Raw genomic sequence first — 16,178 nt, forward strand, 5'->3', positions numbered from 1 at the left:
ACGTACCAGGAACACGACGGGTGGTCCTCCTATTAGGGCCATAGCCGTGGAGAGTTTCCTCATGTTTCCTCCGCTGTAGCTTCCTGCTGCCTTGTCCACATACTTTACTAGGCCCAGCTTACGGATGCCCCATTCAGCAACCTCGCACACTTCCTTCTCGGGCACTCCACGCAGGACGGCGTAGAACTCCAGGTGCTCTCTGCCTGTCAGCAGTTCGTTGATGGCGTCAAACTGGGGACAGTAGCCCATGTTCTGGTGCACTTCGTCTATCTCCCGCAGTATACTACCAAAGCAAAAAAAGTAAGTCTCACATTTAGACTACTGAAGCTCTCCACTGTAATACCTAGTATGAGCTCTGGCACAAAATGGCTGACTTACCTTTTTCCAGCCAGGAAAGCTTCTCCACTGGTGACCATGGAGTCTCCTGTCAGCATTTTGAAGGTGGTGGTCTTTCCAGCTCCGTTCACACCCAGGAGGCCAAAGCACTGAGAGAAAGAGAAAGGAAACAGAGGAAATATACCAAAGGAGATTGAAAGAGATTATATGTCATTGCATCGTGTATTTACTTGTTTTAAATAATCTAATCTTACCTCTCCAGGAGGGATGCCCACACACAGGCGGTCTACAACTGGCTTTTGCTTCCTCTTGTAGACCTTGGTGAGCTGTCGGAGCTCCAGGATGTCTCCGTGTCCCAGTCCGTTGACGATCCTCTGCCTCTCTCTGGCCACGTCCTCGTCCTCCTCACCCACCGGAGGGAGCTTGGTGTGCAGGTTAATGGGCTTGATGCAGAAGCGGTACTGGAAAAGGACGGTGATAATGAAGAAGACCACTCCTTCCACGGCCATGGCGAACAGGTTCTTGCCCACCATGTCCCATTCCAGAGGGGATCGGAAGCGGTTCTCACCTGTGAACAGCAGGAGGAGTGGGTTTAGAGAAATGTTCAAGAGACACCTCTGCGCTGAATTACATAGAAAAATGGCTCATGGGGAAATGCAGTTCTTACCAAATCTCTCCAGAGCGTCGGCCATGGCCTGGTTCTTCACCATGTCGATGAGACCTCGGCCAAGACAGAAGTGAGGGAAGATCAGCAAAACGTTCTTCAGGATGTTGTTGATACCCCCAATCTCCTGAAGAGGAGGAATATTTAACCCTTAATGTCACCAGATAAGTGGAACATTAACAAAAGATCGTGTTAATTCTCTGTTGTCTAAAAAAAACAAAATGGCTTCCTTAGGCAAGGATGAGCACACCACATTACGCAGCCAATGTGTGGTGTCCCTTACGTTGTCTCCGAAGAGCTCCATGACGAAGGTGGAGATGCTGCCGTTGATGCCGATGAGGATGTTGACGGAGGTCAGCACCACGTAGGCCGTGCTGGGGATGTTAAAGAAGAAGGATGCCGGGTACATCAGGGGAGTGATAGACCAGCCATAGAGAAGCAGCAGCAGGGCCAGCACTGGCAGGTTGGTGGACGACACATAGGCCTTTTGTTGGAAGCAGACGAAGATGATGATGACGAGCGTCGCCGGGACGATGTAGTTACACTGCAAGACAAACGAGATGACAAGGTTAGCAATCAATCAAACTAATTCTGTTCATGTAGCGCTTTACACTAGTAGAAAACAGCTGCGAAATGCTCAGAAGAAATACTCAAAATGGCCGCTAGGAGTTCTCACCATATCCCAGATGAAGTTGGCAGTCCAGTAAAGCAGGGGCTGCACGCCGCTGATGAACTGCATGTGCTTGGCCTTGCTCACCCTCTCCTGGATGAGGAAGACTACGAAGCTGGCTGGGACGAAGGACATGGCGAAGATCACGCAGATGGACACCAGGACGTCCACTGAGGTGGTCATCCTACGGGGGGGGGTTTGGGTGGTCAGTGAGTTGGGTGGTAAGGAGAGTACACTGTGCTAGGTACACTTTACAAACTCTACATTCTACTAGGTAATTTACATTTACTAGGTCAAATACTTTAATGATGTCATTGTTCCAAGATGTCCGTGGCGTGGGAACTTACAGTGCCACCTGGGATAGCTGCTCCTTGGTGAGGTTGAGCGGGTGGTTGAAGGCGCGGATGCCAAACTTGCTGGGGTCCTTGCCAGGGGGCAGGTTGGCGCGCAGGATGCCGTTGTTCATCACGTTGAGGAAGGCTCCCATGCTGTGCCACCCCTTGTTGTTGAACCAAATCTTGACATTGTTCTTGGTGTCCAGACCATTGATGAAGCTAGACAAGCTCTCCAGGAATCGTTCTGCGGCTGCACCCTGAAGATAAATAATAACAATGGTTTAGATTGGTGGCAGTGATGTTGTGTTCAGTGGCAGAAACCGAGGTATAGTGAATGTGGGAATGAATGAATGGAAGTCTCACCTTCTCCAATTCAAAAATATTCCTCACTCGAGCGATGGCGTCGTCAATTTCGTCAGCTGGGGGGAGGACGTTGGTGCTCCTGGCACCCAATGAGAAGCCACCGTACCTAAATTCATTTACCCAGATTTTGTTCTTCAAACTGTGATAAGAAAAAAAGAAGCATAATTATTTAATGTCAATTTGGGCTAGACAGGTATACAAAAACAATTGTATAACTCAATTATTGTACATGCTATATCATACCACTGTTATAAAAGATATGCAATATATATATGAAAGTTATACCTTTTCCCAATGATCTCTGCATAGGTCTTCACCAGATAGTCAGAGATGTTTCTGTTGGTCAAATTTTGCAGGGTGTCTGTCTCGCTGATCTTCATCTGAGGGGGTGGCAGTCCTCCGGCTCCAGCAGGACACTCAGGGAGCATTTTCTTGCGGCCGTCACAGCTGCAGGCGCATGCGGGGGACGGCTCCTCCATGGTCCAGTTACCTGAGCGGAACAGTTCCAGAAGGGTCTCCGGGACCTCCGGTATGGACCAGTCTTCGTCACCCATCGTACAGGGAGTGTCACTGAGGGAGGAGGAGGAGAGAGAGAGATTGAGAGTCATTATCTCCTAAAGAACATTGAAAATATGTGCCTCATCATACACCTATCTGTCATTTTTATTTCCTCAAAGACAGGAGAAATTGTACAAATGGAAATAGCCATTTTGTTAGACCCTGGCATATTGAGACTCACGGTATGGGCTGTCCTTCCATACAGCGCGTTCCAAACCCAGGTCCTTCGGTGAGGGCACTCAATAACCGTTGTGTGCTAGCGTCTTCAGGGGCGTCATCGCTGATGAAGAGGGACTGTTCTTCGTACATCCATGGCTGCAGCTCCAGACTGGGGTACTTTCCGAAAGGTGGGACGATGAGACTGAAGACCAGGGCAATGCACACAAACACAGCAGGGAGTACAATCTGAGCAAAGAAACCTTTTCTGGAGCGTTGAGCGTACAGAAACCTCTTCCAAATCAAGGCCACAAACTGCTGCCTCTTCAGACTCCATCCCTCCACCTTGTAGGAGCCTTTACCGTCTGAGCCGCTCAAGAAGTCTGTCTCTCTGGATTCTGGGTCTGCGTCCGAGTCGTTATGTTCATTGTTGTCGTCGTCAATCTGGGGTCTAAGGCAGCTCTGGTGGTCTCCACCGAAGGCATTTCCTCCACCAAAGGCATGATTTCTACGACGTCTGCGCAGGGGGAGTGTACCGTCTAAGCAAAAACACATACAAAATAACAACAATTAACAGATGCTGACATGTTCTAGAACCATTCAAGACTTAATAATCCGAGTCATACCCACAGGCGATTTCTACAGGGTTCTTACCTGAGGGAACTTCAGTGTCAACTCCGTTGTCCTCTGCCACTTTTAGGAAAATCTATGAGGAGATAGAAAAGACAGAAATCAAACACTATTCCCCAATGCAATGTAAAGTACTTTGAGCATCTAGAAACATGATATCCATCCCATTATCCATTTAATAATCTATTGTAGTTGTACCTCTTCCAGGGTGGTGTCGGAGACGCCATAGCTGGATATGCCCAGGTCAGGGAGGCGATTGTCCATGTCCTTGAAGAGCTCCACGAAGGCGCCGTCCTTGGCCGCACCGTAGGGTAGGACGTAGATGAGCTCGTGGCCAAGGTTTTCCACCATGCGGGCGGCCGGGACGTGCTTGAAGATCAGGCTGGAGATCAGGGAGACGTCGGGGGGCACGAAGGCACTTTCACAGATGGAAGCTGCCTGAGCAGTTTCTATGGTAGCTACTTCGCTCTCGTGTTCGCTGCCAAGGCCTGCGTCGGAGCTGCTCTCAGAGGGACAATCCTCCTCCTTCTTAGTTAAGGAGAAGGTACTGGAGGAGTTGCGGCAGGATCTGAGGAAAGGTTCTGGGCCCTTCTTGACCAGGGTGAGGTAGTAGCCTGTACCCAGCTGGTTCTTCAGGAAGAGGGAGGAGCCCACGCAGCACAGCTTGCCGTGGGAAATGATGGCGATGCGGTCGCCCAAGATGTCCGCCTCGTCCATGTGGTGGGTGGAGAGGATGATGGTACGACCTGGAGAGGGGGAGGGAAAACAGTGAGCTATCACACAGGACTCCCCCCAGTAGTTTCTTATGCATAGCTGCTAAAAAGAGGTAAGGAGTTAGTGGTTACCTAGACGATATTGGAGCAAGAGGTCCCAGATGCCCCTGCGGGCGTAGGGGTCGACCCCGGCAGTGGGCTCGTCCAGAATCACAACCTTTGACCCCCCGACAAAGGCCAAAGCCACAGAGAGCTTCCTCTGCATCCCTCCGGACAGTGTGCTGGTCCTAGAAGTGCGTTTGTGCGCCAGGCCAGTGTCTATCAGGATCTGTTCGATCTCAGACTTCACCTGTTTCTCACTTAGACCCTTCAGACGAGCATAGAACCAGATGTGCTCCTCAACGGTCAGCCTGGTCAAACCCAAAAACAAACACGTTAGACTTCATATAACAACTGCTCATAACAAACCAATGTAACTATTGACATAAATATTTCCTGTTTTTGGTCATTATAATTAACTTTCTGTTAAAACTGGTTGCTAATATGATGGACTGGGAACACTTACATGCTGAAGAGAACGTTGTGCTGTGGACAAACGCCCAGACTCTGTCGAATAGCACTCAGCTCCGATCGGATGTCTTTTCCCATGATGTAAGCAGTGCCAGAGGTAGGGGGAAACAGTCCCGTTAGAATCGACCTGACAAATACAAAGATGTCAATACTAGATGAACTCCTTTTAAAATATATAAATGTAACTTTCAACTAAATTTGTATGGGCTATTGTTCACAGATGGCACTACGTGTATGTCATTGCACTTACATGGTGGTGGTTTTCCCTGCTCCGTTGTGGCCCAAGAAAGAGGTGATCTGTCCTTCATAGAAGCCCAGAGTCAGCCCGTCCACAGCCAGCTTCTTACCGTGCCGGTACACCTTGACCAGGTTCTCTATGAAGACACCAGTTTTCAGGTGGGCTGGCTCTTCCTCTATACAGACAGCTGAAGACACAACACAACATAATGTAATTCAAATGGGGTACAATGACCATCCCATTTTCTTTTGCTTGAATAAACACACAACTGCTCAAATTAATTCGCCCACCATGTGGATAATCAGTTGCTCTGCATCGGAGTTAAATCGGGGTCTTACCTTCACAGCTCCTTCTCTTGTTCTGACTGAAGTCAGTCTTCCTGTTGTCTCCTTCTCCAAACCAGTAGGACTTGGAGAAGAGGAAGTACCAGGGCCTGGGAATACCATACTGACCTGAAGGAGACCACAAAAAACACATACATACATTCAGACAATGCAAACAACAAAACAATACAATACAAGGCAAGTGGCTTCAACATAAGCCTATCAAAATGGTACCCAAACAGATCCATTACAGTGGAATAGTTCAGCTCATGGACACCTACCAGGGAAGACGGACTCGATGTACCAGGTCATCACCATGTAGAGGAAGGAGTCGAAGTACATCATGATGATGGCAGTGGTCAGGCTGAAGTCGTCCTCTTCCATGGGGCTATTGAACAGGTTGTTCCACTGGATGCCGATGCCCTGCTCTTCGAACAGGGCAAAGTACTCACAGCCAAAGCCAAAGGCCACTGGGGACAGCAGGCTCTGTAGAGAAGGAGAGATGTTAATACAATACATGACCAAAAGTATGTGGACACCTGCTCGTCAAACATCTCATTCCACAATCATGGGCATTAATATGGAGTTGGTCCCTCCTTTGCTGCTATAACAGCCTTCACTCTTCTGGGAAGGCCTTCCACTAGATGTTGGAACATTGCTGCGGGGACTTGCTTCCAATCAGCCAGAAAAGCATTAGTGAGGTCGGGTTCTGGTGTTGGGCGATTAGGCCTGGCTCACAGTCGTTGTTCCAATTCATCCCAAAGGTGTTCGATGGGGTTGAGGTCAGGGCTCTGTGCAGGCCAGTCAAGTTCTTCCACACCGATCTCAACAAACCATTTCTGTATGGACCTCGCTTTGTGCACATGGGCATTGTCATACTGAAACAAGAAAGGGCCTTCCCCAAACTGTTGCCACAAAGTTGGAAGCACAGAATCATCTAGAATATGATTAAGATTTTCATTCACTTGAACTAAGGGGCCTAGCCCGAATCATGAAAAATAGCCCCAGACCATTATTCCTCCTCCACCAAACTTTACAGTTGGCACTGTACATTGGGGCAGGTAGCGTCCACCAAACCTAGATTCGTCCATCGGATTGCCAGATGGTGAAGCGTGATTCATTACTCCAGAGAACGCGTTTTCACTGCTAACAGCACTTGCAGCACTAACAGCACTTGCAGTTGACCGGGCAGCTCAAGCAGGGCAGAAATGTGACAAACTGACTTGTTGGAAAGGTGGCATTCTATGACGGTGCCACGTTGAAAGTCACTGAGCTCTTCAGTAAGGCCATTCTACTGCCAATGTTTATCTATGGAGATTGCATGGCTGTGTGCTCGAATTTTATACACCTGTCAGCAACAGGTGTGGCTGAAATAGCCGAATCCACTAATTTGAAGGGGTGTCCACATACTTTTGTATATATAGTGTATCATATACAACACCAATGCCAATAAGATGATGAGCCTGAGGAGGTAACCAGCAGCAGAAAAAACAATAATGTGTCAAAAGAGAGTTACATTACAAACACATTTCAAAGACAAAGCTGCCCTGTTTGTAGTGGCACTACACTTAATAACCTAATGAAAGTGGCTCCTCTTATAAAATGTCACATGTGGACAACCAACATCAACTCAAAATGTCTAGTACATATAAAAGCATGACTCACAGCGACTATTTTGGCCCCAAAGCCCACATAGTCCTGCCAGGCCACACAGAGGACGTAGGGCAGGTAGAGGGTGAAGTAGATGATGCCCCCGCATGCCGCCGCCAGGTTGGCACGGGCAAACATTGTGCTGATGAGGAAGCACTGCATGATGGTTACCACGGCGAAGGAACCCAGGAACAGGAAGATGACGCCGGGGTCACTGTAGGGCAGCAGGTTCCCCATCTGATTAGAGGAGAGAGGGAGGATTCTCATTGGTAAATAGGGAGGAAGTCAATTAACATCAGAAAACAAACAAAAACAGTCTCACATCAACATAAAATATTAATACAAGTTATTGTCATGATACCAATATCCCTGAAATATTGTGATGCGAAAAAGGATCATTGTCAACCTAAATCCTGGGATGCAGTGCAATACCTTGAGCAGCACAACCAGCAGGCCGGCAGAAATTAGCAGGGGGATGAGGCTGCTGATGAACCAGCTGAACCACAGGATGCCGTTGTTCAATCCCATGATCCTCATGGTCTCCTTGAGCCTTGCCTCCTTCTCGTACACCACGCTCTTGATGATGATGGCCACAGAGTACATCCAGGCCAGGGTCATGAAGAGGGGCATGGAGCGACTCATCACCCGCAGGAAGCTGGAGGACAGAGGTCATAGGTCAAAGGAGGAAATGGAAGCCATTTTAAAGCCTTGCAGTTAGCCACTCAACACAGATCCCAGGTGAATAAGGTCAAATCCTGCTCGGTGTGACTCACATGTCGTCCACGTAGCAGGGGTAGGGCATCTGTTGGATGTAGACTCCCGTCTTCTCCTTGACGCCAGTTACTGCTGTGATGATGCTATGCTCGATGATGTCCTGGAGGTAAGAGAAGCCACCCCAGATGTAGCGCAGGTCCTCAAATGGGTCAGCACGAGGACCAGGGTCCCAATATCTGTTAAGAGAGGGAAAAAAGCAACGCATAAACCCCTCTTCCTGTAAACCTCTTACAAATTCATTCCCTCCCAAGGAGCAAGGTTCACAACAAATTCAAATTTTCCCAAAAAGTTGAAAGGGATCCCCCTTCACAAAAAAATAAAGTGAGTGTTCAAAATGACCCCAATGACACAGGCATAAAACACCGTCCAATACATCTAGTAGATAGATTGGGGCGCTTTGAATCAACATACCCGTCTTTGATCTTGTTGGTGCGCTCCACGTTATCGATGTCCATGCGGATCTTGTAGTTGACGTTGGCCGGCAGTTCAGAGCTGTTGGCCTCAATATCTGGAAACACAATCCCCGCCCAGAACTTCCTTTCGTCCAGTAGTGCCATGGATTTGTTGACCATCCTTTCCTCATTGGCCACGGGCTCCATCTTATCCAGGTTTACACACTGTAAACAAACAAACGCATTTGTTAAAGGCCTATCCTCATCTGGTCTTGGCCAGGACTAGCAGATCTATTCACATGCTGGAAGGGGGGGATGGGGAGGCTTTAAATGGAATGTTCATCAGGTTCATGGCTAACTTGGTCCAGCTGAGTTTTTCTTTGCCATTTCCCATTATACAGTGGAAGAGGTTGAGACAAAGTAAAATGGCTGCAATTGACTACTGTTTCCACAAAGAGAGGGCAATGACTGGAATGAAAACTCTCAGACCCAAAGCACCTTGATGTGTTTCACTTGTTGTTTTAACGCCCGCAATTATGTCATTGGTATGTATTGCAGAAGGTGCTGAATGGGGACTTTACCAGAAAGAGAACAAAATTGAACTGAGGCTAAGAAAGGGGCCAAGTGACTGTGTGTGTGCGTGAGCGACACATAGAGAGACAATGAAAGAGAGCGATACCTCCATGAAGCGGGATATGCTCATGATGGCCTGGTCCGTCTCGTTGAAGACTTCCCTCCAGGTGAAGGCGGTGCCGTGGGGATGCGTGTCATGCGAATGTTTGGTCAGGAAGTTGGAGACGTCCTCCACAGTCCACTCTGAGCCCGCCAGTTGGGAGGTGAAGAAGCTGCCAGTGCCATTGTTCTTCAGTAAAGTCTGGGAGAGAGGAAGGAAAAGCAGGAGAGTGACTATGAGTGGACTTTGTGGTACCGTCCCGCATCTCTCCACAAGATGCCAGTGTTGACCATCTGAAAGGGCTGCTTCCCATCATGTTACTTAATCATGTATTTTGTTGTATTGCTATTTGCTATGTTACTGTGTCCTGGGTGTTGTCTCCGAGTTATTATTACGGATGCCATTCTATAAGCCAAAAGCATTTCAAAACTGAAAATAAAATGTTGTATAAGGTATACTACAATGGTGCTCTACAAGGCTAACATAAGTGATGTTGGCTGTAGTAGAGACAACAGATTAATCAGACATACCCTTACTAGGTCCATGTGTTCGCTGCTCTCCATGAAGGTCCAGACCTTGGGCTTAATTTCCTCCCACATGCCCCCCAGCTCTCTGAGGACCCCCAGCTCCTGGAATGTTCTGTTCACCTGAAGGAGAGGGCGAGAGCGGGACTGTTAGTTTTCTGCTAAAACAACTACTGGGACCAGCGATGTACTGTAACTAAGAGGTATAGTATAACTGATACACACCTCGTGGATGATCTTCTGTGTGGCTGGGGTGTCGGGGGTGTACAGGATCTTGCCCATGAGCAGAGGCTTCAGGGCCTGCCAGATCATCCTGGACACGGGGCTGGACTCCATGTTCCTCATCATAGCGTTACAGTATGGAGCTGGAGGGGGTCACAGAAGGAACAATGACGTCAGGTCCATACAAGAATGTCACAACTAGCAAAGAAATTGGTTACCCGCTAAAAAAGGTTTGAATACCACTGAAATACATTAACATGAAGGAGAAGTTGCCTACTGGATGTGTTGTCGTAGGCAGAGATGGGCTCTTCCCCGTTGGTTGTGTTGTGGTTGCCAAACAGAGCCTTGTAGTTGTTGTCCTCGTACCAGTTGAGGGACTTGATCTTTAGTCCGCCACCCTCGGGATGGCCACAGACGATGCGCGACACAGCCTGGTACATGTGGCTGGGGGAGGATGTGGCGTTCTCCGTGAGGAAGATGATCTCGTTACGCAGGTCTCTCCAACTCTTCATGCTTGCCAGCTATTTGGGACACAAAGGAGTGTGATGTTAGCAAATGGGGTCAGGGGTCATCTTGTGGGATGCAAATGGGAATGTGACCTGGACTTAGCCTCCAGTATTTATGCTGCAGTAGTTTGTGTCGGGGGGCTAGGGTCAGTTGGTTACCTGGAGTACTTCTCCTGTCTTATCCAGTGTCCTGTGTGAATTTAAGTATGCTCTCTCTAATTCTCTCGTTCTCTCTTTCTCTCTGAGAACCTGAGCCCTAGGACCATACGTCAGGACTACCGGGCATGATGACACCTTGCTGTCCCCAGTCCGCCTGGCCTTGCTGCTATTCCAGTTTCAACTGTTCTGCCTGTGGTTACGGAACCCCTACCTGTCCCAGACCTGCTGTTTTCAACTCTTAATGATCGGCTATGAAAAGCCAACTGAGATTTATTCCTGATTATTATTTGACCATGCTTGTCATTTATGAACATTTTGAAAATCTTGGCTCTCTCTAATTTTCTCCTTCTCTCTTTCTTTCTCTCGGAGGACCTGAGCCCTAGGACCATACGTCGGGACTACCGGCCGTGGTGACTCCTTGCTGTCCCCAGTCCGCCTGGCCTTGCTGCTATTCCAGTTTCAACTGTTCTGCCTGCGGTTATGGAACCCCTACCTGTCCCAGACCTGCTGTTTTCAACTCTTAATGATCGGCTATGAAAAGCCAACTGAGATTTATTCCTGATTATTATTTGACCATGCTTGTCATTTATGGAAATTTTGAAAATCTTGGCTCTCTCTAATTTTCTCCTTCTCTCTTTCTTTCTCTCGGAGGACCTGGGCCCTAGGACCATGCGTCGGGACTGCCGCCCGTGGTGACTCCTTGCTGTCCCCAGTCCGCCTGGCCTTGCTGCTATTCCAGTTTCAGCTGTTCTGCCTGCGGTTATGGAACCGCCACCTGTCCCAGACCTGTTGTTTTTCAACTCTTGATGATCGGCTATGAAAAGCCAACTGAAAATTATTCATGATTATTATTTGACCATGCTTGTCACTTATGAACATTTTTGAACATCTTGGCATAGTTCTGTTATAATCTCCACCCGGCACAGCCAGAAGAGGACTGGCCACCCCTCATAGCCTGGTTCCTCTCTAGGTTTCTTCCTAGGTTTTGGCCTTTCTAGGGAGTTTTTCCTAGCCACCGTGCTTCTACACCTGCATTACTAGCTGTTTGGGGTTTTAGGCTGGGTGTCTGTACAGCACTTCGAGATATTAGCTGATGTACGAAGGGCTATATAAAATAAAATTGATTGATTGATTGATTGATTGACTTGGAGCAATTCATTGTGATTTAAGACCAGCTTGTTGACATGGTGAGATGGATACATATTGTTATAAGGCAAATTGTCAATGTGTTGTAATGACTGTGTGTTAGTCTTCACCTTGTACCTATGACCTCAGCACAGCCATGCTAAAACCACAGTAATACACGCCCCTCGTGTGTTAATGCTTTAATGTTCATTATTATTATTATTTATTTTTAATGCTCTTATGGTATTTTACTACCTTGGTTCCTTGGCTGACCAGCACATTTTTACAACAACCTGATTTTGCCACCTTGCATTTCTGGTCAAAAATGTATCTTCATACCAAATTATAAAAAGGCGAGACTCAGAGTAGACTAGGAGCAGACAAGGAGCAGACTCAGAGCATTAAAAACACAACAACAGACCTCACAAGAAGCCTGTATAGCGTGTGTGCTAACTGTCCTAATGCCTTGTAATGCACAATGCCTTGTAACAACATTCACACAATACAGTACTAACAAATGTGTCCTGTTATGTCTGCACAGAAAAGCTAGACCTTTTGTGGCAGAATTGCCATTCTATGTTTGACCTCTTCTCTCTCACTATCTATTTCTATCCCTCTTTTCCTCGCTCTGCAAAGCTGGTTTCCTCACCCGGCATGGGAAAACAAAGAAAGTCAGGAGTGAGAAGAAAATAAGTGCCAAAGAGAAAAGGTTACTCTCGGTCATTCATCACTGGGGAGGAGGAGGAGGAGGAGGAGACGTGGTCCCGACTGTTGACTCTCCCAGAGCCTATTTGACAATGTGGTTACATACATGCCAGTCAGGCCCTCCCATCTCCTCTCCTTCCCTCCTCTCCATATAGACGGACCTGACTCAGCCCGGCCACGACAGCAAGAAGGCAGTCACATGGTTCCAATCGAGCCCAGGTGGCGCACCTGGAACAGTGTGTGTGTGTGTGTGTGTGTGTGTGTGTGTGTGTGTGTGTGTGTGTGTGTGTGTGTGTGTGTGTGTGTGTGTGTGTGTGTGTGTGTGTGTGTGTGAGAGACACGGGGGAAACAGCTGTACACACTGAACTCTCACACAATAAGTCAGAACCACACAACAGGAGCTCTGGACCCCTCGTGAGTTGTTTCTAGGGCGTTGGTTGGGGTAGGAGGGTCCATACCACTACATAACTCCAGGGTAATGTGCCAAACCAAGTCATATTTAGTGACTTAGAGTTTCTTGACATCTTCAGATACATTGTTGGGGTTAGAGGGCAACAAAGTATGTCTACGAAGCTCTGGGGTTGTTTTAGTAACTCCTAATGACGGTACACTATACTGTAGTTAAGAGCCTTCATAAACATTACATAGCAGTTCTGCATAGCTCAAATCTAATTTTATTGGTCACATACACATTTTGCAGATGTTATCACGGGTGTAGCGAAATGCTTATTGCATTGGTATGCAGCTGCGACATACCATGTGTTTGCGGACATAAGAATCTATGTATACTTATAGGGGGTTGTCCTTATTGTTGTAAGCAAAGTAATCAGAGCACTGACTGGTTGAGAAAACACAGACAAAACACTTGGGTAGTCTGGCCCGCCATCGAGCCAGTCTTAAAGCCTCCTGTTTGTTGTCATAGGGGCATGCATTCACCTTGCGGTGTAAATCAATCAACTAAAGTTAACTTTCCTTTGCGTAAATGCTGACTTGCCCGCTAACTTGTTTAGAAAGCCTTCCCTCTTTGTTCAGCTGTTCCCAGTCATCTATCTCCTGAGGAAATCTAGGCTCAGAGACACTTGATACCAATACAGTTACTGCCAAGTTACTTACAAGGGCCGTTTTCTATTGCTGTGGAGGACAGTATAACTGACAAAGCAAGAAAATAGCAAGAACACAACGAGAAGAGATATTCTCAATATAAGAGATATCCTCAACATATTTTTCAGACCTACAGTACTTTACTTCATATCTTTCACAGGAGGAAACTGTGATTATCATCACATTAGAACATTGGCCAACAGTTGTCCTCGACATTAAGCTGTTGCTCAAACGTCTAGGGACCAACTGCCTCTCCAATTGACTTTCTAGCTACATGTATTAGCAATCCAAACAAATTGGGTCAGGTTATCAGGCAACAAACAAATACTGCAGGGAGTTGAGGGGGACAGCACAATGCCACGTGCTGTTTTTAAGCCAACCTCTCCTCCTGTATGCTGTGAAACTTCAAATAAGACTAGATGAAAGGTTGGGGTGGGGTGAGAAATTTGTGGTGGCCATTTTGTAATGATGGGGAGAAAAAACTGCTGTTCACTGAGTGTACAAAACTTTAGGAACACCTTCCTAATTTTGAGTTGCACCCCATTCTTGATACACACGGGAAACTGTTGAGTGAAAAACCCAGCAGCATTGCAGTTCTTGACACAAACTGGTGCACCTGGCACCTAATACCATACCCCATTCAAAGGCACTTAAATATTTTGTCTTGCCCATTCACCCTCTGAACGGCACACATACACAATCCATATCTCAATTGTCTCAAGGCTTAAAAATAATTCTTTAACCAGTCTCCTCCCCTTCATCTATACTGATTGAAGTGGATTTATCAAGTGACATCAATAAGGAATCTTAGATTGGAAAGCAGGTGTTCCTAATGTTTTGTTCACTCAGTGTACATCTAAGGGCCTTTTCTGTCTGTGGTCCAGCCAACAGCAAACTGTTGATCTTAGGCAGGAGTGTTCGTTAAGACAGTGATAAAAAGAAACATGGTTATAAACAAGAAATGTACTGGGCGATCATAAGGGGGGAGGGGGGGCAACAGAAAACCTTATAGTTTTCATCATGTAATAAACTGCAGTGATGACAGTGATTGTCTACCTCCAAGGCCAGGGAGCCCAGGCTCTCCAGGAGTTTGTCTGTAGCCTTGGCCACCTGCTGGACGGCTTCAGGGTCAGCCCTCACATCTTTCTGTGGAGGGAAGAAGTGTCAATTCACACACACATAGAAAATAAGAACAGTGACTGTTGTTTTCAACTTTGAATTATTACACTCATATAGCAGTCAATATAGACTGAAAACTCTTGTTTTTCTTAAAACTGCATTGTTGGTTAAGGACTTGTAAGTAAGCATTTCACAGTAAGGTCTACACCTGTTGTATTCGGCGCATTTGACAAATAAAATGTGATATCTATACAAAATATTAAATGGGTAAAAGCAACAACAATAACATAAGATTAAAACATGTTTAATTAATAATGTCCTGCAGTTTTAAAGCCACTCCTTACGTCAATGAGCAGAAATATGGATTTTTTGTTTTTAACCTTTATTTATTGGTGACCCATTCAGTTAGGGATTGGTGACCCATTCAGTTAGACTTTGGTTTGTTTTGACTGTGGGTGTTCCTGCCTGTCACTGCGATTCGGTCAGTGGGTAGCCTGTCTCTGAATTGAGATTTTAGGAGGCTGACAGTGAGGTCAGTGCAGTCTTTCATGATACCGGGGTAAGGACAGGGTCTGAAGTGCCTCAGTATAACTGGAGTATCCTCCTAGGACGGTGCGGCACACTCTTTTCTGAATAATCTCCAGGTCATCAGACTAAGCCTGGGTCAGTGAGCTGTGCCAAGCAGAAGCAGCATACTCCAGGGTGTGGCATATGTAGCCGGTGTAAATGCTCACCAGGTCATCCTGTGGCACATGGAACCTTTTAAGGCGATGGAGGATAAAACATTTTCTGTTGCTCTTGGTTACCATAGTAACAACCTGCTCACCCCATTGTAAGTCCTTCTGTAACTTTACCTCTAAAATCTTCACACGATCACACACTTTGAAATCCTGACCCTCGATCCGGAGAGAGCATGGGACAGGTGGATTTCTTGTGAAGGTCACTGTGCACTTGGCAGGGTTCAGTAACATTTTGCTTGCATGAACCCACGTGTCGAAGTTGTTCAGGGCTGCTGTGGTGTGCTGATGTTTCCTATTGTACACGGGTTGACCAGATATAGATTGTCAACATATTTCCACCTGCTGTCGACATCCAGGGCTACACCGTTAATGACCGCAAGGAAGATGAGAGGGCCCAGAAGAGTTCCCGTCAGCTCCTACCAGTCTGAGAGGCTGTCTTGGCAGTGTACCTGTTGTTTTTTTGGATGGTCATAAAACTGCAGAGCCATGCTGTGAGGGCAGGTCTGACACCCAGTTGGATTAGGCGTTCAATGGGAATGGTGTGGTCGATTTTGTCAAAGGCCTTGGAGAAGTCAGTGGTGATTAGGGCTGTTACTTCGACCGTATTACCGCCACACTAGCTGTCACGTGGTGACTGCAGTCAAATTCCAGATGATCATTTAGTCACGGTAACTAGGCTTCTCCAAAACTGGGCTCTGATGCTGCTGATGGTCATTAGTAGCCTACCAAACTTGCTAACTGCCAGTCGCTAATGGCCTGGTACTCAGCGATCTATTGTCCCGCTAATCACTCTGACATCAATGTAAATGCAATAGAAAATCACATCAAACACTTCATGAGAGCACATGAGCTCATGTTGCGCAACATTTCTATAGGCTATGAAATTGCTTGAGAAAACTGAGTTTTGATGGCCTCTATTAAAAAGAGGGGGC

General features: G+C 46.9%; 1 protein-coding gene across 1 annotated transcript in view; it reads right to left on the reverse strand.

Moving 5' to 3' along the window:
* LOC139574371 (phospholipid-transporting ATPase ABCA1-like) overlaps positions 1 to 16,178 on the reverse strand; it is a 48,489-nt gene that overhangs the window by 3,296 nt on the left and 29,015 nt on the right. The window contains exons 8-33 of the mRNA XM_071398886.1: positions 14,444 to 14,533; positions 10,069 to 10,312; positions 9,795 to 9,934; positions 9,576 to 9,692; positions 9,052 to 9,246; positions 8,392 to 8,597; positions 7,980 to 8,156; positions 7,639 to 7,861; positions 7,222 to 7,443; positions 5,838 to 6,042; positions 5,572 to 5,685; positions 5,246 to 5,420; positions 4,991 to 5,122; positions 4,558 to 4,835; positions 3,911 to 4,458; positions 3,737 to 3,788; positions 3,108 to 3,621; positions 2,654 to 2,938; positions 2,369 to 2,507; positions 2,018 to 2,262; positions 1,677 to 1,854; positions 1,284 to 1,544; positions 1,004 to 1,127; positions 591 to 904; positions 379 to 485; positions 7 to 283 (exon numbers count right to left, since the gene is read on the reverse strand). Of these exons, the coding sequence (XP_071254987.1) occupies positions 7 to 283; positions 379 to 485; positions 591 to 904; positions 1,004 to 1,127; positions 1,284 to 1,544; positions 1,677 to 1,854; positions 2,018 to 2,262; positions 2,369 to 2,507; positions 2,654 to 2,938; positions 3,108 to 3,621; positions 3,737 to 3,788; positions 3,911 to 4,458; positions 4,558 to 4,835; positions 4,991 to 5,122; positions 5,246 to 5,420; positions 5,572 to 5,685; positions 5,838 to 6,042; positions 7,222 to 7,443; positions 7,639 to 7,861; positions 7,980 to 8,156; positions 8,392 to 8,597; positions 9,052 to 9,246; positions 9,576 to 9,692; positions 9,795 to 9,934; positions 10,069 to 10,312; positions 14,444 to 14,533 (5,562 nt within the window). The remainder of the gene's footprint in view (positions 1 to 6; positions 284 to 378; positions 486 to 590; positions 905 to 1,003; positions 1,128 to 1,283; positions 1,545 to 1,676; positions 1,855 to 2,017; positions 2,263 to 2,368; positions 2,508 to 2,653; positions 2,939 to 3,107; positions 3,622 to 3,736; positions 3,789 to 3,910; positions 4,459 to 4,557; positions 4,836 to 4,990; positions 5,123 to 5,245; positions 5,421 to 5,571; positions 5,686 to 5,837; positions 6,043 to 7,221; positions 7,444 to 7,638; positions 7,862 to 7,979; positions 8,157 to 8,391; positions 8,598 to 9,051; positions 9,247 to 9,575; positions 9,693 to 9,794; positions 9,935 to 10,068; positions 10,313 to 14,443; positions 14,534 to 16,178) is intronic.

Source organism: Salvelinus alpinus, chromosome 4, assembly GCF_045679555.1.
Source record: "Salvelinus alpinus chromosome 4, SLU_Salpinus.1, whole genome shotgun sequence".
In the NCBI taxonomy this organism is placed as follows: Eukaryota; Metazoa; Chordata; class Actinopteri; order Salmoniformes; family Salmonidae; genus Salvelinus; species Salvelinus alpinus.